The 20,334-nt window shown below is 55.8% G+C and overlaps 1 protein-coding gene across 1 annotated transcript; it reads right to left on the bottom strand.

The window, feature by feature from the left end:
• Positions 1 to 1,117: 1,117 nt before the first annotated feature.
• On the bottom strand, positions 1,118 to 20,210 carry C3H1orf127 (chromosome 3 C1orf127 homolog). Its single transcript, XM_059686254.1, is given in 10 exon segments — positions 1,118 to 1,348; positions 1,845 to 1,948; positions 1,951 to 2,024; positions 5,280 to 5,376; positions 5,723 to 5,803; positions 6,047 to 6,122; positions 12,824 to 12,967; positions 14,705 to 14,869; positions 17,040 to 17,137; positions 20,195 to 20,210. Coding segments are annotated over 10 exon segments (1,086 nt in total).
• Positions 20,211 to 20,334: the final 124 nt, after the last annotated feature.

Below are 20,334 nucleotides of genomic sequence, written 5' to 3'. Positions count from 1 at the left end.
CACGGGTCGGAGCACATGCTGGTGTGGGGCCTGCACTCGAGGTTTTGTGTCCGTTTCTTCACCGACCCCTCACTTCCCCCACTTGACTGATCAGGAAACTGAGGCACAGAGAGGTTAGTGCAGCCGTGGGCAAACTACGGCCCGCGGGCCGGATCCGGCCCGTTCGGCTGTTCGATCCGGCCCGCGGAGCCGAAAGAACGGAGGGTTCTCTTGCTCTCCCCTCCGCTCCTCCACCAGCAGCAGTGTTAACATGGCAACGTCGGGAAACACGGCCGCAGCTCCTTCTTCCGAGTCCAGTTTAACAACCCATTGTGGCCCTCGAGTCAAAAAGTCTACCCACCCCTGGGCTAGTGCCTTGCCCAAGGCCACACAGCTAAAGAGTGAAGGGACTGGGACTTCACCTGCGGGCTGCAGAGCCAGTGGCCTTTCCCTCCCCCACCCCTCAACAGCAAGGGGGCAGCAGGCCAACGCTGGGCTGTGCACTCAGCAGGCAGACAACACGCCTGGACCCTGCCCACCCCACTCCTCTGAACTTGGGGTCCCTTGGGGCACTTCCAGGACTCACCCTGGCACGGGGGCCTCTCAGAAGCCCCTGCACGATATTCTGAGGCTCAGGAGGCCCGAGCTGTTCAGGGCTGGTTGCCAGTGTGGGCTCTGCCAGCTCCCACTGGGTGTCCCCTGGGCAGCAGGGAAGGGGCTCCAGACTCAGCCAGGCTGGGCGAGTCTGCTGGATGGGAGTGGGGCCCCCACTCAGACTATTCCACCAGCTAGTTGGGTGACTCCAGGCCTCGGGGTCTCTCTGACCCTCATGGATGAGGCTGGGGGTGACTCCAGGCCTCGGGGTCTCTCTGACCCTCATGGATGAGGCTGGGGGTGACTCCAGGCCTCGGGGTCTCTCTGACCCTCACGGATGAGGCTGGGGGCTTCTGGGAGGTGGAGGACAGAGGGCTCACCTGACGAGGGCCAGGCGGCTGGTTTTGCTGGCAGCGGCTGAGCAGTAAGAACTGGTGGGGGGCAGGGGGCGCTGCTGGGCCCACCTTGTGCCTCCCATGGTCCTGAGGCCCTCGGATGGGCCCTGGGCCTGGCTGCTGCCACCACACGGTCGCAGGATGCACGGTTAGGGCAGTGGATGTGTCCCCAGCAGAAGGGGACTTCCTGGTGGCTGGGTGGGGGCCTGCTCTGGCCTGAGAGTTCCTAGACCATCAGTTAGGGTGACAGAAGGCCTCGAGACCCCAGGGAGGGGGCTGTGGAGGAGGTCCTCGCACCCGAGGACAGCGTGGCCGAAGTCAGGGTGTCCGGGGGACCCCGCTTTTCCCAGGGAGCCTAGGACCGTGCTGACTGCATTGCTCTGGGAGAAAGGGAGATGATGCCCAGCTCCTTCCCACAGGTTTGGCTGTTTGCAGGAACGGACCAAGCGCCTGCTTCAGGGAGGAAGCAGTGGAGGGAGAACAGAGCTTCAGAAACGAGAGGACAGGGCCTTCGGCCGCCGGAGGGTCCTATCCCAGAGGTGTGATCCTGGGCTCCCGGCCTCAGTTTCCCTCCTGTTTGCAGGCACTGACCCCCCCACCCCCCCACCCCGCCTCCTTTTGCTGGGTCTCAAGGCCCTGGGATGCGATGAGCCGGGCAGGACAGCTGGGAGGGGGTGCTGCCCTTGGGTGGGAGTCCTGGGGGCCCCGCTTTCTCTGAGGAACGCTCTGCACTGGGAGAGGAGGAGACGCGGCCAGAGGTCAGAGTCGGTCCCTTTGGAAGAACGGTGGGGGGAGAGGGTCCCCCGAGGCCTCCTGAGGGTGAGGCCCTTCGGGGGAGACTGTGGGGGGGGAGAAGGGCCATAGCCTTGCACCAGCCTGTCCAGCGAGAGGTTGGTGAGTGAAGCGCCGAGAAACTCCCATGGCGGCTGGTCCCGCCGTTTGGAACTGGGAAGAGGCAGCAGAAGGCATTCCTGTTGGGTGCTCTCGGGTCCTGGGGATGGTGGGCAGGGAGCAGTGGTCGATGCGGCCGCTGAGGCAGGCAATGCTTTCCCGGATCTTCCAGAAGGAAGCAGAGGTCAGCCCTCCTCCTACGGGAGCCAAATCCTCTGACCCCCTGCTGAATGGGCCACACGTGTCCCCTCGTACAGATGGGAGGCAGAGGTTTGGGGAGGTCAAGCTCCAGCACTGGGTTAGGGGCCATTTTCATTGGCTACATTTCAGATCTCCGGCCTGCGGCGCTTTTTGAGAACATGTGGCATCAAGAGCTGTTTTTGAAATGGAATCAGAATTTCTGCAAAGAGCCCTGGCCCTGGCTCGCTGCCCGGCTGATGCCACCAGAGGTTCATCTCTGAGCCGTTCCTACTTGAGGCAAAAGACCTCGGCCCGGGCCCAGGAACCACACAACCAGAGCCGCCTCAGCTCTGTGGACGCTCTGGGCCGGACGGGCCTTTGTTGCGCGTAGAGAGGTCTCCCGTGCACTGTCCGGAGCTCAGCAGCACCCCTGGCCCCCCACCAGAGGCAGCAGCATGCCCCTGAGCTGTGACCATTGCAAAGGCCTCCGTCCATGGCTGAGTGTCCCCTGGGAGGCCAGGACACGCCTCCAGTTGAGAACCGCTAGGTTGGAGCTTGCAAATTCTGGCTCTCGGGTCACATGCAGCCCTTACACATGTTTGGTTTGGCCTGCAGAGGGTTTTCAATATTTTCTTTAATTAATTGACAAACTTTTATGACCAGCGTCTCCTGGAAAATCAGGCGATTTGGCCACACACTGGCCGCCTCTCTACCAGGCGGGAATCGGCCCCAGCTAAGGGGGGGGGGGAGGGGGCTGTCTTTGGTGGGTCCGGTGGCTGCCAGTTCAGCAAAGTCCCCCCCACTCCCTAGGGCAGTGATGGCGAACCTATGACACGCGTGTCAGAGGTGACACGCGAACTCATTTTTTTTGGTTGATTTTTCTTTGTTAAATGGCATTTAAATATCTAAAATAAATATCAAAAATATAAATCTTTGTGTTACTATGGTTGCAAAGATCAACAAATTTCTATATGTGACACAGCACCGGAGTTAAATTTGGGTTTTTCAAAATGCTGACACGCCGAGCTCAAAAGGTTCGCCATCACTGCCCTGGGGTCTCCTGCCCTGAGCTTTTCCGCCTCTGCCCTCCTGCACTCAGGCCCTGGGTGTCCTCACCCTCCCTCAGTCACACTCCCTGCCTGACCCCTCGAGGCCTTTCTGTCGGTTGCCCGGCTTTAAAATCCCAACAGCTGGAGCTACACCGCCCCCCTGGATGCTCCTCTCCGGGCCGGACTGACTCTGCGTTGCCTCCACTGGTCCTGACGCCTCTGACCTTAAATAATCAGAGTATCTCCTATAGGCTCTAACCACTTGGGGGGCGGGGGGAGGAACAGGGAGAGGGGGAGAAAAGATTAAAAGAAAAGAAATCTGTTGACCACCGGGCACTTAGGCAATCCTGGCGCATTAATATTCCAGCGTATTCGTCACATGTTTACACAGAGACATGTTCTTTGCCTAAAACATTTTTAAAGAATTCCTAGTGAACACTCAGTCCAACCAGCGTGAATTAAGTGCTTACCAAGGGCAGGGCCGTTCGATAAGGCGCGTGAAGAATAAAAGGCTGAAGGAGACGCAGCCCCTGCTGGCAAGGAGTTCGCCGCCTGGAGGGAGAGGCAGGCCCGGGCACCCATAGCTATAATGGGAGCAGAAAGGGCTAGGGCCGCAGGGAGGGCGGGGAAGGTGTGCTGGAAGCAGGGGGAGAGGTTCCCTCTGGCCACTGAGATTCAATTCATGAATGAGCAAGAGAACATCCCTAAATCTTTCCAGAGAGGCCGGAAAGTCTCCCTATGACGTCCTTGCTGCTGGTGCCGAGCTGTTTTTGCGTGTTATTTACCCACGAAAAGGTCCTCTGCCCTTGGGTCCTCCCCCCAGCCCCCTGCTCTCCATGCTAACTCCCCGGCCTTTCTTCTGTCCCCTTCCAGAACCGACCCCGAAGGGAACAGGAATCTGGTGGCCTCTGGTCCCTCCTGCGCCGCCCACGGGGCCTCCCACACGCCAGGCCCTCTGTGAATTACTGTCGGATAAAATCCTAGCCCTCCCTTTTCAAAATCAACGTCATTACTGCAGGAAACTGTTCAAATAAAAACAGCTGAAATGTGTAAAACCTTGCAAAAAAACACTTCCATTTTTAGCAGGCTATTAGAAACCCCCTACACACACACACACACACACACACACACACATATGCACGCACACACATACGCACACATACACACCGCCTTTTCCTTGGCTCTAATTGTGAATTGGGGGCTGGATGTGGTAGGCAGCCCCCCTTTTAATCTTTAAGTACAGCTCTGAATACAATTACATTTTTCTGCAGCACCGAAACATCACATCCTGGTAACGGGGCATTCCTGCACCCTTCCCATCTGAGTCAAATCTCCCCGCGTCTGTCTTCTATTGAGGACAGTGCGGAAGTCGGAGATGAAAGCGAGCGACATCGTTTGCGAATTATGTGTACTTCCTCAGGCTGCATTTCAATGGGTTTTGCTCCTGGTGGTTTTGCGAACACCAGGTTGTCTGGTAGCCGGGCTTTCACTGAAAGCCCCTTGTAATTCACGCATCCCAGCGGCCCAGCCAGGAGGACACACACCACGTTTAGAAGAGGGTTCGTCTCAGGTTAAAACGTAAGTTGCAGCCCTGGCCGGTGTGGCTCAGCGGATAGAGCGTCGGCCTGCAGACCGAAGAGTCCCAGGTTCGATTCTCAGGGTTCGATTCTCGTCAAGGGCACGTAGCTCGGGTGCAGGCTCCTCCCCGGCCCAGGCCCTGGTCGGGCGCGTGCAGGAGGCAACCCATCGATGTGTTTCTCTCAGGTTGATGTTTCGCTCTGTCCTTCCCCTGAAAAAAAAGTAAGTTGCATGGCACAGTCCTCTTTGCCAGGAGCCTAACCTAGTAAGTGACGGAGGATCCGAGCCCACACAGATGGCGGGCGGGTCCGAATGGCAAGGGCTCACCTCGAGCCTGGAGCTCCACTGAGCTCCTGAGGCCGTCACCTCCATCCTCACCACAGGTACCCATGTTCCCCGCGCAGGTGAAAGCCTGGGGTCCGAGAAGGTAAGCGACTGCTCACCAGGTCCGCAGCGAGCAGGCTGATGTGCCCACCCCGCCCCTCCCGTCGGCAACGTCACGACTGAGAGAAATCACATACAGGAACTGGCTCCAAAGGGGGTCGGGGCCGCCCACCCAGGGGAAGGCCTCGCTTGGCTCCTTGACCCTTTGGAATGTTAGAGGCAAAATGACCTGTGGGCTGGGCCAGCCAACACCGTCTCCAAACAGCGGTGTGTAAAGCGCACAGGGAGGGGGCCCCGGCCAGGAGGACTGGCCGTGGAGGACAGTCCTGTAGAAGCAGCAGCAGCAGGGCGGGCTGGAGAGCTTAGCGGATCCGCCCCGAGGGCAATGCCTTCCTCTCCCCTGTGATCACCCCCCTGCCTCATAGAAGCCCCGGCCTTCACCCAGCACCGGGGCATCACTTGGCCCCGACTGCAATGCTTTTTTCCTTTTTATCTCAAACAAATGCTTGCTGCCTCCACTTAGATCTCAGGCCCCCTCCAGTCACTGTGCCTGACCCAGTGCTTCCCCGGCTGGTGTGGCACCTTGTGGGGCCCAGGAAGGGAAGCCCTGGCACAAGAGAAAGGGCCACGGGGCTAGGGAAAGAGGGCTGGGGGGGGGGGCTCTCTGCCCACCAGAGGATGGGGCGGCCATCTCAGCCCATCCCAGGCTCAGGGCTACCCTATGGCCAGCTTCCCTGAGGCTCCCTGGACCGCCTGGTGGGGCAAGAAAGAATGAGCTGCACGTGGCAGGATGCATCCTGTGCCCTGTGGCTGTCCTCCCACGGGGTCCACCTGGCAAGGGTACCAGGCCTCAGGGGCATACGTAGCAAAGGCCCTATTTCAGCCGACCCCACAGAGCTGCTCTCCTCATCTCCTCCTCCCCGTGGTGTCAGTGGCCTGAGAGAGAGAGGCCTCCGGAAGGGGCAGGACAGCCGATGCGGAAATCAGGACACTGACCTGGGCCCGGAGCGCCCAGCCGCCGGAGGCTGACCGCCTCGAAGTTCCCGCTCTCCGTCACAGGGAAGGCTCCGGACTGGTAGCCGGGAGGGTCTCAGGCTCAGGCACCCCTGATCGCAGGAGCCTCTTTGGACGGGAAACTCATTTGTCTCTGCTTGGGGTTCTGAGCCGAGACCTCTGGATCCGGCTGGGACGACACTGGAGGGGAGAGGACAGGTGACACGGAAAAGCACACACTTGGCAGGTGTGTGGACGAAAGGCTGGTGGCAGGGCCTTCGGCGGGGCCACGCCCATGGCCAGCGCAGCACGCTTCCCGAATGGGTGACACGAGGTTACTTGGTGTGTGGCCTCGCTGCCTGCACGGGAATTTGGCTGCAGGGATGAAGAGGAGAGAGAGGCCGCCCCAACCCCCCCGGGGGCCCTGCCACGTGCGAAGGCCCCTGAGGAGGCAGGTGCCAGGAGCAGGGCTGCCCTGAGACGCTGGAGGAATGTCTGCCAAGACTGCCTTCGGCTCTGGTGACCCGGCCCTTCCATGACCAACGCTGCTCTTGGGGGCTAGAGCTCATAGCAGTTGTTTGCACTTTAGCGAGAACTTCACTGTGTCAGCCCTCTCACGGGGGCGGGTGCTGCACTGAAGGCAGCTCTGCAGTTGCTCAATGAACGCATCCGTCCCCACATAAAGGGGTTGCAAGCATCATGAATAAGGGAAAGGATGTTTGGGGGCTCAGCAAGACCATCTCCAGCCCTAGCTGGTTTGGCTCAGTAGATAGAGCCTCAGCCTGTGGACTGAAGGGTCCCGGGTTCGATTCCGGTCAAGGACATATGCCTGGGTTGCCGGCTCGATCCCCAGCATGGGGGGCGTGCAGGAGGCAGCTGATCAATGATTCTCCCTCATCATTGGTGTTTCCATCTCTCTCTCTCCCACTCCCTTCCCCTCTGAAATTAATAAAAATATTTTTTTAAAAAAAAGATCATCTCCAATGCCCTAAACTCACCAGAAGCCCCATTCTGAAATGTGGTCCATGATACAATTCTATACAATGTAGAGTCTTAGTCATCTCTGATCTACCCACACAGGATAAAGCCTCTGATCCACGGAACGTAGCTTACGGAGCTCCGTGGCATTCAAATTCCCTGGAGGCAGGCAGTGGTCTCTCAGATTCCAGGCTTTCTCAGTATGCACCCCGAGCTGAACAGAATAGTTAACACATCCAGGGTCTAGGTCAGGGGGTCTCACCCGCTGTCAGCTCACAGCCCTGAGAGCCTGAGAGGGATGCAGACTCCTCCCATCTTTGTTCTTAGACCCCTGCATCTCGGAACCTCCCAGGAGTCCAAAGACCCTGGTGTGGGGGCCTCCAGTAGATGATCCACTCTGCACACCCCACCCACCCCCCAAACACGCATGCCCCCCTGGGACAGCCAAGGTCTCTTTGTCCCAAGCAATTCAGAAATGCGCGGCCAAGATGGGGTTAAGAACAGGAGGGGTGGGTGGGCCCATGGGGGCCAGGTGCCCAGGAGAGGGAGGAACACAGAGGGGACCAGAGAGCAATGAAGCTGGGAAGGGTGGGCATTAGGGGCGCTCCTGGGTCGGACTGGTGGGCAAGCGGTGCCACTTGTCACTGCTGCCCAGGCAGAGCGGCAGCAGCTCTGGGGAGATGCTCCCCTCCCACCTCCGGACCAGCCCCTGGACCAGATGCCAAGTGTCAGGGAGCCCAGGCCAGGCAGGGGCTGCTGCTCCGACGCAGCCAGGAAATATTATTTCGCCGGGATATTTTTAGCAGGAAGCGAGCTGGGAGCAAATGTCATGTGAGCCGTCTTCTCTTACACGGCAACTTTGGGCTATTTAAAGAGACGTAATTATCTCCTGCCACCATGATCAGGACGCGAGTGCGTGATTGCAGGAGCCCCTCGTCTGCCGTGCGGGAGCACTTGACGCTAATGGGGCCCAATTTTCGAAGCCGCCTGCCTAAATCTGTCCGGTCTCGCAGGTGGACATTTGAATCAGCACCGCAGGGCGGCAAACTGCACGGAGCTGCTCCCAACAGCAGTTCCGAAGGCCTATGCCTCGAGACCCCCCTGGGGGTCCCCAGCAGGGCTGCTGCCCACACTGACCTCCTGCCGCTGAAGCTCTTGCTTCTGACAGAGGCCCTGGTGGTGGTGGTGCCCAGGCTCAATCCCATCAGGCCGGCATCTCCCCGAGAAGCCACCAGCTCCCCTCAGACAGTCTGGCCAAGGAGATACAGTCACCAGGGGGTCAAGGAGAAGGCATGCCTGAGGGGCCAAGGAGAGGATGGCAGGACAAGGAGGCAGGACACAGGCCGCTCAGGGAGGAAGGCAGACTGGACATGTGCTCCCTAGGTTGGGGGAGAAGACCCCCTGCAGGAGGGCTGGTACACAGCAGGTGCGCTCTATGGCTGAAGGAATGAACGCACTGTCACCCACCAGCAGAGCCACCCAGACCGCCAGTGCCACCCAGGCCAGGCACACCGGGAGTCTTGGCCTCGGTTCCATTGGCCACGCTTGGATGGGACATTGGCATTTGGGGTCTTGAATAAAGTGGGTGCCTGGGTGTTGGGAGGCGGGCAGGAAGAGGTGCCTAGACCCCTCCTAGGAGGACGTGCAGGAGGAGTTCAGGAGGAGACTTAAGGAAGGCAAAGCTGACTTATCCCTCAAATATTCAGGGGGATGTGAAATGGCCCGGCCGGCGTGGCTCGGTAGTTGAGTGATGGCCTATGAACCAGGAAGTCACGGTTCGATTCCTGGCCAGGGCACATGCCCGGGTTTCGGGCTCCATCCCCAGTAGGGGACATGCAGGCAGCAGGCGACCAATGATTTTCTCACCATTGATGTTTCTATCTCTCTTTCCCTCTCCCTTCTTCTCTGAAATTAATTCTTTTTTTAAATTTTTAAAGAAATGTGGCCCTAGCGCCTAGCCCATTTGGCTCAGTGCTAGAGCATCGGCCTGCGGACTGAAGAGTCCCAGGTTTGGTTCTGGTCAAGGGCACGTACCTCAGTTGCAGGCTCCTCCCGGCCCGGGCCCTGGTCAGGTGCAGGAGGCAACCAATTGATGTGTTTCTCTCACATCAGTGTTTCTCTCTGTCTTTCCCTCTCTCTTCCACTCTAAAATCAATGGAAAAAAATATCCTCGAGTGAGGAAGAAAAGAAAAAAAAAGGAAAGAAAAGAAAATTGAAACGGAGAGAGGACACCTCCTTCGAGGAGGCTGCAGGGAACCCGCAGAAGAGTTTGGGGAAAGAGCCGGGCAGGAACAGGTGGTCTTGAAGGAGTGAGCTCCCCGTCACTGGAAGGACTCAGGGGCCCCTCAGAGGGCCTCAGGCCTCTGCCTTGAGGCAACTAGGGGAAGCTTCCAGCTTTGGCTGCCAAGACAAGGGCCCGAGAGAGTTGGCACTGTCCACCACACTCACAGGATTCCAGCAGTCCTGCCTGCGCCCGTCCCCAAGCACCTGCCGGCGGAATTCTCCAGAAAGTAGCTCCTGCCCTCCCTGTCCACTGGCGCTTCCTGGGGGGGGCCAGGGGCCAGGGCCGGACCGCAGAACAAAGAGGAAGACACCCCCCACTCCCCCCCCACCCCCGGTTGGGTAAGTAAGGCAAGCAGTAGGCAAGGTGAGTGAGTAAACATTGCTGCCAGAGCACTCAGCGGCAATTACCCCAGCAGGAGGCCGCGGGAGAGCGAGCAGCAGGGTTGTTTGCTCATTAAGACAAGAAAATCATTTATGTTCTGGGACTCGAGTGTCAACAGACCCAGGGAAATGTGGTTGCCTCAGCTGCTGCCCTCACCGAACACGGGGCAGCTGGAGTCCGGGCGCAGCTGGCGAGGTGTGGATGCCATGGGGCCTCGGGGAGCGGAGAGGAGGAGAGGGGGATGTCCAGGGTTTGGTGAGAAGACCAGGAGGACTGGGCATTTCCCCTGGCCACGCCGAAGCCGTCGCTCTGCCCCACACCCCGTCTGCCCGCTGCAGCCTGGGGGAAGGCAGGCGAGCCCTGGCGGCCGGGCTTTCGGTAGGAGAGAAGCAATTCTGCTTCAAGAAGGGAAGGAAGACACCACCAAGCGCAGCAAAAACGCGGTGCCCTTTAAGGCCCCACGCGGAGGCTATATTTAGGGCCAGGACATGGAGCAGGACCCCGGGCAGCCTTCACAGGGAGCAATTGCTAATCACTGCATTGAGTTTGCGGGTGCCCCTGGGCACACTTAACCCAGGGCAATGAATAGTTATTGCACGCCTCCCGCTCAGGGCCTGTGGGCACACTTAAGCGAGCGTGTGGATCGCCAGTGAGCGGGCATGGCTCGGGTACACCCTGGGGCACCCTGGGCCTTCAGCGGGGAGAGGCAGGCTATTAAATATCTATGTGCCCTGTGCCCGCGGCTGCATTTAGCCAAGGGCAAGGCCAGTGAAACGGCTTTAATTAAAACTTAATGCAAGTTCAAGGTGCAGATGGGGAAGCAGCAGCGGCTGCAGAAGTCGCCGGGAATGAATCAGTCAGTTCGATGAGGTTCTCAGGCGGGGGACGTGTGTGGCGGGCGGGGAGGGGGCTGGGACAGCGGGGACCTCTCTTCTGTCGCCTGCAGGCTGCGCACCTCGCTGCGTCGGTGTCCTGGGGCGCGGGCGGGGGCCCCCGCCGGCTCCCACGCCTCCCCTGATGAGGGGTGCTGGGCGCCAGGCCTCCGCGGCAGGTCGCTGGAGACAAAGCAGGCGCCTCAGCCCCGAGCGCATCCGCTTTTCTCAGCAACTCTCCCGGCGTCGCAGGACACCGGCCACCCTGGCCCCCTGGCGGCAGCTCCCAGAATGACAGGCCCAGGCCGAGGGCGAAGGCCAAGTGACAGCCCCTGCAGGTCCCAGAACCTGGCGGCAAGCCTGGGGCTCCGGGGAGGAGGCCCTGCGATGCCCAGAAGGACCCACACCAGGCGTGGCGCGGTCATTGCGCCCCTGACCAGGCAAGTGGGTGGAGAGATGCCCGCTGGCTCCGTACCTGCTCCTTAAGGCTGGGACACGATGGGACCGCAGAGGGTCGCCCCTCTGCCCAAGAACTCCTCCTGCCAAGGCGCCCTTGCTTTAAAATTCATTCAGGCCAGGCGAGAATGCAACTGTGAGCGCCTCCTGTGTCTTCCTCACACCTGTTCCCTTGGCCCTAGCACAGCACCTGGCATACAGTAGGTGTTTAATAAATGCTTGTTGCGTGAGTAGTGATTGCCATAGGCAGGCTTTTCGCTCCAGGCTCCTTTGATTTCACCTTTCCTCTTCTCTCCCTCCCCCCTCTCTCCTCTTTCTCTTCTTGGTCCATCTCCTTTGTACCGAGCAGGGGTTGCCCAGGCCAAATTCAGTATTTTCTTTGAGCCACACAATGTCTACAAAACTAAAGTCAACTTTTTAAAATTAGGAGATTTTTACATACAATTAAGGATTTTTAATCTCTTTTTAAAATATATATATATATATATATATATATATATATATATAATTGATTTTTTACAGAGAGGGAAAGGGATAGAGAGTTAGAAACATCAATGAGAGAGAAACATCGATCAGCTGCCTCTTGCACACTCCCTACTGGGATGTGCCTGCAACCAAGGTACATGCCCTTGACCGGAATCGAACCTGGGACCCCTCAGTCTGCAGGCCGATGCTCTGTCCACTGAGTCAACAGGTCAGGGCTCTAATTTCTCTTTTTTAAAACAATTTTTTTATTGATTTCAGGGAGGAAGGGAGAAGGAGAGAGAGATAGAAACATCAATGATGAGACAGAATCATTGATCGGCTGCCTCCTGCAAGCCCCATACTGCGGATCGAGCCCGCAACCTGGGCCTGGGCCCTGACCGGGAAGGGAACCATGACCTCCCGGCTCATAGGTCGACGCTCAACCATGGAGCCACACCAGTTGGGCTCTAATTTCTCTTAAAAAGTTTGAAGCTCTGGCCAGATGAGGCTGGGGGACGCTCACAGCCCGGCTCTGCCACTTACCAGCTGGGGGACCTTGGACACGTCTCCCAGTCTCTCTCTGCTTCGTCTCTCATCGTTGAGGAGAGATTATAATAGCACCCACTGCATTTTGATATCTGACATTTACAGAGCGGGCACCACAGTGCCCAGTACGGGGTGAGTGGCATAAAGTTTGCTACATGAATGAAGACATGAACACAATTCTTGACTGCCCCCTCAGTCTGGCACCCTCATTTCTGCTGTGGGTTTGGTCCCTGTAGGCAGTTGGGTTTGTAACCTGCCCCCTACCCAAGTCATGTTTAGCTCAGAGAGCTCTCCCCGCACCCCGCCCCCGGGCAGGGGAGGGATCTGGGAGACAAGGAAGGAGCTCACTGCTGGATTTGGGGAGAAGCCTCTGTTTCCTGTTGAAATGAGACACTTCACCTGATTGCGTCTGAGGTCCTTTCATGACCTAAAGTCTATAATCCTTTCCCGTTACCCAGGGCAAGAAGCGTCGAGAGAAAGGACACAAGGACACAACTTTGCAGCTTTGGTGATAGTCCCGTCCTCCTGCTGTCCCCTGGGCCAGCTATGACAGGACGTCAAGAACATTAGTCCACAAACCTTTAATATCCCTCCACCCCATCCCACCTCCTCCCAACTTGCTCAGACAAAAGCCCAATGGAACTGGACACCCAGCAGGGCCCATAAGTGAGAGGTGCCAGGCTGCACCTCCAGCCGCCCCTGCTTGGCCGGGCCACACCCTCAGGCTCAGGAGCCATGGCTTCCGGAGATAAGCCAACCTGGGATGCCCCACCCCCACCCCAGGCCCCGAGTCGGTACCTGCGTGGACATGGGTCGGCAGTGGCCGCTCTCTTGGCCCAGCCTGGACCTTAACACTGAGCACTTCATTATGTAGCGGTCACTCTGCTGCAACCCCTTCACCCGTCTCTGAAATATTCTGATTCCCAGCCTGTAATTTGCTTTCTGGAAGCGGGGCAAATCCACGTGCAAATGAAAGAGGAAAGCACAGTTAACGGGTCGCAATTAGAGGTCAGTGACTCCGCACAGCAATATGATTAACATCGCTGACGGGAAGCCGGCCATCCTCTCGGACAGGAGGGAGGGAGCGGCAGGGACGCAGAACCTGGGTCCGGCTTCCGGGCTCTGGCCGTCCAGCCCCACCAGGGCAGCCCTCCCGGCTGGGGGACGTTTGTCGGACAGAACAAGGACCGGTGCCCGAATCTTCCTTGATGGGTGACAAACATGTGTCCGCACCTTGTCTCCTTTGACCCTCACAGATGTCTCAGAGGGTGGGCTTTCTGAGGCCCATTTTACAGATGAGGCCGTTGAGGCTCAGAGTAGGTAAATGACGGAGCCCAAGTGCGGACGGGGATTGTGGAGGCGTCAAAGCGGAAGGCGACTGCAGACAGGAAGAGAAGGAGAAGGGACAGGACACTTCCTGAAATTTCTTCCCCCACTATGACCACAGCCCCCTCGGGAGAAACTCTGGGCTTGGTCAGGGGAGGGAGGACAAAGAAATGAAGGGAAGCCCAGCGGCGTGGCTCAGCGGTTGAGCGTCAACCCATGAACCAAGAGGTCACTGTTTCAATTCTCCGTCAGGGCACATGCCCGGGAAGCGGGCTCAATCCCAGGAGGGGGTGTGCAGGAGGCAGCTGATGGGTGTTTCTCTCTCATCTCTCTCTCTCTCTCTCTCTCTCTCTCTCTCTCTCTCTCTCTCTCTCTTTCTCTCTCTCTCTCTCCCCCTCCCTCCCTCCCCCTACCTCACTCCTAAAGTCAATAAAAACATTTTTTTAAAAAAAAGAAATGAAGGAAAGAGGAAATGGCGGTGAGGAGAAGAAGAGAAGAGAAGGGAAATACCAGGCTCCGTGGGGCGGTCTGCACCCCCTCAGGAGCCAGGCAGTGAGTTTAAGCAACAAGAGTGCCCAGGGAGCTACAACCCCCCGCCCCCACCCCACAGGCCTTCAGCGGCTGCCTGGATCAGGGCAGCGCCCTGGCCCCCAAAGAAGCGTCTCTCCCCCTCTGATGGGCACCCCTCGAACCCGAGCTCTGAAACCTGCTTCCCTGAGCCTTCCCTGGTCGTGTGGGGCCTAAAGCTCCTACAGTTTGAGGGAAAGGCATCTTCAAAAAAAAACAACCTTACTTCTGCTAACTTTCCAGTCATATGGTCTTGGCAGCACATAAGGGGCCAGAGTGCAAGGGAGGGGCCCTGACGCTTCTGCTCCATCAGCTCCAAGGTCGGTCAGCCTCTGTGAATCTGGCAGCACCATGTGTTCATGGCATGAAGCACTTGCTAAGCACCTACTGTGTGCCAGACCCTAAGGCAAACACTGGGTGTGTCCTCCCAACACAGACACTCCCAGATCCAGTAGGAGGTGGCTGTGTTAGGAATCAGGGTGGCAGTTGCAAAGATAGAGGCAGGTACAATGCACAGAGGAGGAGTGATCGACAATCAGGAAGACTGCCTGGAGGAGGCAGCATCTGAGCTAGGTTAACACACCTAGTGGTCTTCTGAGAACTACCTATGCCCAGCAACTTCTAGAGCACAGAGCCTGGGTCTCCCCCGTCTTCTGTCTCTCTCGCTCCATCTCCACAGATGCCTTTCTCAGCCTCCGTGCCCAGGCTTAGCCCGTTCACCCTCCCTGAATGGGAGCTTCCCAAGAGACATCAGGTGTCCCTGTAGGAACTATTTCCCAAACCCACCTCCTCCTGCACCAAGCAGGCCGAGTATCCCGCTTAAAAAATGAAGTCACCATCGGGAATCAGGATGCAGAAGTAATCACATTTGACAAAAAAAAAATGCAGGCAGTTGGGGACGCAGCAGCCAGTGGAATCGGTTTCAAACCTGGGGCAGATCATGTTCCTCCTCTGCTCAAACCTCTCCATTGTTCACGCCTGGGAAAAGCCGAAGTCCTGATTTGGCCCCTCACCTCCTCTCCCATTTCCTCACCTCCCTTCCTCTGCTCCAGCCCCACCAGCCTCCCAGCTATTTATCAAGCACGCTGGGCACAGTCCTGCCTCAGGGCCTTTGCACTGCCCTCCCCCTGCCTGGAGCTCCCTTGTCTTAGGTACCTGCGAGCTCACTCCCACCTCCTTCAAGTCTTTATCCAAATAGCATCTTCCTTCTCTGTGAGGCCCACCCTCTTATCACCTCTATCCTGCCCTCTGCTTACGCAGCACTTACACCTTCTAACCTGCCTTCTACTTTACTTATTATATTTGTTGCTGTAGCTCCCCCCCCTCCGCCCCCATGCCAGCTCCACGGGGCCAGGAGTGTCTGTTTGGTTCATCACTGCCTCCCTAGTGCCCAGAGCAGCGTCAGGCATAAAACATTTGCAATAAACATTTGTTGAAGGAATGAAACAGAAACAGAACATCTCTGTGTAGAGAGATTATGGGTAGTTCTATTATCTTCTTTGGATTTTTTCAAGCTTCCCTAATTATCTTGTTTTACTTTTTAAAAAAAAAAATTTAACGTTAAATTACTCTTTACATTCAATATTATTTTGTATTCGTTGTATCGCTGTTGTCATGACTTTCAGAAGCCGTTTTTTAAAAGCCCACCGTTTCGTTCGCAAATGCTTGACTCAGTTGTGTATTTGCTGGGAGATGAAAGCGCCATTTTTCAGAAAACGGCTCCAGAAGCCCTTCTGAGGGGTGTCTCCGGCGACCAGCTCTCCTTTTAAAAGCGCGCGGCCTCCATCTCTATCTTTAGCAGGAGCTGGAGGCTCGCCCCTGGCCCACGGCGGCTGGGGAAATAAAGTGTCTGCGCCCGCGATGTGCAAATTGACCTGGATCGTTTTCAGTTTGCACTCACGTTTGCACTTCGTAAATATTTGCCTGGCGTCCGAGGCTCACACCTGCCTGCTGTCCCCTCCAGTGTCTCGGAGGTGGCAGGCGGCCCGTGTCCCCGGCCCCACCTCCCGCAGCCACAGGTGTCCCTGACAGCGCCTGAAACTAATGGCCTGTGGCTGGCCGCTGTGACTAATTCTCTGATTATTGACTTTATGATTTTACGCTTAAAACTTCTTTATAATAACACACAGAAATGTTTAATGGGCTCTATCCAGAGCCATAAAAATTACTTATTGAACACGCGTTTTAAAACTATTAATCTATTGTTTTCCATTAATAACGGCTCTCCAAAGAACAGGCGACAGCTTAATGTATCCGCCGCATTTCTCCGAGAAAAGTGGCTTTTTAATATAAAAAAAATGCTGCTCCCAGGCGTCACAGGTTGGCTGGCCGCCGGTCAGCTGACCCTCCCAGACCGATGTAGGCCCCACCCATCCCCGAAGGCGCGTCTCTTTCTGTGCAAAAGTGAAGAGGAATTCCAGGGGCCTGTCCTGCTGCCTGGGATGGAGACCAGAGGGAAGCAGGCTGTTTGCTCCTCTCTCTACTCCCGTCCCCTCCGGAAGGTTCCAGATAATCACCTGGCGGCACCCACCCCTTCCCGCTTTTTCTGTTGCAAGTCCCTGCTGAGAGGTTTCTGCGATACTATCCCCTAGTTTTTCGCTATTTTAGGTGTGCGATTCCCACTCCAAGCATGAGGTGGCCCCCCACTTCACATGGTAAGAGTCACCCCTGTGGCCCCCCCACCCAAGAACATGTTTGTTCATTCAACAAATGCGTGTTGCGTGTCCACTATGTGCCAGGCAGTGCTCTTGGTTCTGGAGAGAGAGCAATAAACCAGAGACTCCTGGGCCTCGCCCTCGCAGAGCTGCCCTCCGTGGGGGAGCGCAGATGGCAAGCGGGCGAACACTTGTCGGTCATGCTAAGTAGTGATGGAGGCTGAGAAGCGAATAGGATGAGATTGTGACTGGGGGTGGGTTGGGACCACTTTAGACAGAGCGTCAGGAAGGCTTTTGGAGAGCTAGCCTTTGAGCAGAGATCTGAGTGACAGGAAGGAATCAGCTCTGAGACATGGGGGAGGAGCTCTGCAGGCAGGGGAAAGGCAGTGCAAAGGCCCTGGGGTGAGGTGTAATATGGCCGTCTCTCCCTAGGAGGAGGCCCTACCCAGCCAACCACTGGCCCTTACCTGCGAGGGCAGGATTCTGCTCAGACACTGCCTCACACCCTCCACGTGCCTCCTGGAGACCCACAGGGCCATAGAGTCAGAGAAGCATGCGGCCTCGTCTGTCGATAAGAAGATACTTCTGAGAAGGAACCTAGCCATCAGGTGCCTAACCACCCCCACCATCATTTTCCAGCTCTTCGCTCGGTCAAACGAATTAGATTGTCAGAGAAACCGGATAAACGTTGGAATACACGTGACCCTGGATCATTACCGAACCCAATGCCGTGTCCCCCTGCTGGTAAAAGAGGGACACCTGACCCCTGGCCGGCCTCAGCCCGTCACTGTGGACGCAGCCACCATTGCCTGGGAGAGCCCGCGGAGAACATGGGGCTCCGGGCTGGGTCTGCACAGCAGAGACACGACAGCCACGTGCAGTTTAAAGCAGTGACGGCGAACCTCCTGAGCTCGGCGTGCCAGCATTCTGAAAAACCCTAACTTAACTCTGGTGCCGTGTCACATATAGAAATTTTTGGTGTTTTCAACCATAGTAAAACAAAGATTTATATCTTTGATATTTATTTTATATATTTAAATGCCATTTAACAAATAAAAATCAACCCAAAAAAATGAGTTCGCGTGTCACCTTTGACACGCGTGTCGTAGGTTCGCCATCACTGGTTTAAAAGATATGAACAGGCCCCGGGGTGGAAACTTGGTTACAAGTCCCTGGACTCATAAAAGCGGAGAAGATCATGCCAAGCATCCCTGCAGCGTTGTGGCTCAGCTGAGGACTCCGGGTGGGGAGCTGCCGGGAGCCGGTCCATCCTTGCTGTTTCAAAGGACCTGGCATATATGGCATACTGTTCTTAATATGTTTGCTCACCTTCTTGGCACTATGTGTTTTAACCAAGGTCTCCTCTCTGAGAAAGATTGTTTCCCCAGGTAGGGATTTTCCCCTGAAGTTAGGGAGGGAATAAAACCCCTCAACTACGTGCCAGGCGGGTAATTAATCACTTTATTTTTTTTAATTAAATCTTTATTGTTCAGATTATTACATTTGTTCCTCTTTTTTTCCCCCATAACTCCCCTCCTCCCAGTTCCCGCCCCACCCTCCGCCCTCATTCCCCACCCACTGTCCTCATCCATAGGTGCACGATTTTTGTCCAGTCTCTTCCCGCATCTCCCACACCCCTTTCCCCCCCAAGAATAGTCAGTCCATTCCCTTTCTATGTCCCTGATTCTATTATGATCACCAGATTATTCACTTGATTCTTAGATTCACTTGTTGATAGATGCATGTTTGTTGTTCATAATTTGTATCTTTACCTTTTTCTTCTTCCTCTTCTTAAAGGATACCTTTCAGCATTTCATATAATACTGGTTTGGTGGTGATGAACTCCTTTAGCTTTTCCTTATCTGTGAAGCTCTTTATCTGACCTTCAGTTCTGAATGATAGCTTTGCTGGATAAAATAATCTTGGTTGTAGGTTCTTGGTATTCATCACTTTGAATATTTCTTGCCATTCCCTTCTGGCCTGCAAAGTTTCTGTTGAGAAATCAGCTGACAGTCGTATGGGTACTCCCTTGTAGGTAACTGAGTTTCTTTCTCTTGCTGCTTTTAAGATTCTCTCTTTGTCTTTTGCTCTTGGCACTTTAATTATGATGTGTCTTGGTGTGGTCCTCTTTGGATTCCTTTTGTTTGGGGTTCTCTGCGCTTCCTGGACCTGTAAGTCTATTTCTTTCACCAGGTGGGGGAAGTTTTCTGTCATTATTTCTTCAAATAGGTTTTCAATAATTAATCACTTTAACTACAAACAATCATGCTTAAGCTACATAATCTTTACTCCCTGGAATGGAGATAAGAAACGCCCTAACCTTTGTGATAGAGATTGATAGGATTGAATCAACTGGTATAAATACAGATGTAACAAGACAACAGGACACAGAACTTAGAAGACAGAACCAAGAGACACAGAACCTGGACACAGAACCTAGACACAGAACCTACACAGAACCTAGAGACAGAAGAACTTCGCTGGAGAGAACATGGCAAAAGATCCTGGACAGAAACTGGCAACAGAACCTAGAGACAGAACCTAGCAAGAGAACCTGGCTGAAGAACCTAGAGACAGAACCTGGCTACAGAACCTGGATAGAACATGGCAAGAGAACCTGACTAGAACCTGGTGACTGAACCTGGCTGGAGAACCTGGACAGAACCTGGCTGGAGAACCTAGCGAGGGAACATGGCTACAGAACCTGGCTGGAGAACCTGGAAAACCTGGCTGGAGAACCTAGCAAGAGAACATGGACACAGAACCTGGCTGGATATCCTAACCAAAACTTCAATGGAGATCCAGACCAGAAGAGGAAGGAAAGGCATTCCTTCTTCAACAACTCCGTCCACACCTTTGGGGACCCCTGGACCTGCTGGGGTTGGACCCCAACATATGGCGCCCAAACAGGGACCCCTAGGTAAGCCCCACTCTCGGGATGGATAGGACTCCACCATAGGAAGAGGGTGGATAGTCTTCGCCGACTCCGTCTACACCTTTGGGAACCCCTGGCATATGCAGTGCCCTGGTGACACCCCCACCCGCTCACCCTGCCTCTAGCCCAGTCTCCGGAGGGCAACCGAGAAGATCTTAGAAAGTAAACAGGGCCCGGCCCTAACCGGTTTGGCTCAGTGGATAGACCGTCGGCCTTCGGACTGAAGGGCCCGGGGTTCGATTCTGGTCAAGGGCATGCACCTCGGTTGCAGGCTTCCGGCCCTGGTCGGGGGCATTCGGGAGCAACCAATCGATGTGTCTCTCACATTGGTGTTTCTCTCTGTCTCTCCCTCTCTCTCCCACTCTCTCTGAAAATCAATAGAAAAAATATCCTCGGGTGAAGATTAAAAAGAAAAAAGTAAACAAGACCTGGCCCGACCCCACGTGGCTCAGTGGTCGAGCATCGGCCTAAGAACCAGGAGGTCACGTGCGGGTTGGAGTCCCGGTCAGGGCACATGCCCAGGTTTCGGGCTCATCCCCAGTAGGGGGTGTGCAGGAGGCAGCCGATCCATGATTCTCTCTCATCATCGATGCTTCTCCCCGCCCCCCCCCCCCGCCTCTCCCTTCCTCCCTGAAATCAATAAAAGGTATTTTTAAAGTTTGCTGTAAACAGTAAGTTGTGTGGCACCTGCAGCCTCATGCATCTCGCGTTTACCACGCCTTTGATGGCATCGTCTTCTCTTGTGCTGGATTTAACCTCGTGTTGTTTTGTACAGGAACGTGCTGTCCAGGCCTGTAGCCTGGGAGCCGTGGGCTGGCCGTACAGCC

This window comes from Myotis daubentonii, chromosome 3 (assembly GCF_963259705.1).
Source record: "Myotis daubentonii chromosome 3, mMyoDau2.1, whole genome shotgun sequence".
Taxonomy (NCBI): Eukaryota; Metazoa; Chordata; class Mammalia; order Chiroptera; family Vespertilionidae; genus Myotis; species Myotis daubentonii.
Note: the sequence above shows the minus strand (reverse complement) of the source record. Positions and strands in the feature narration are given on the sequence as shown.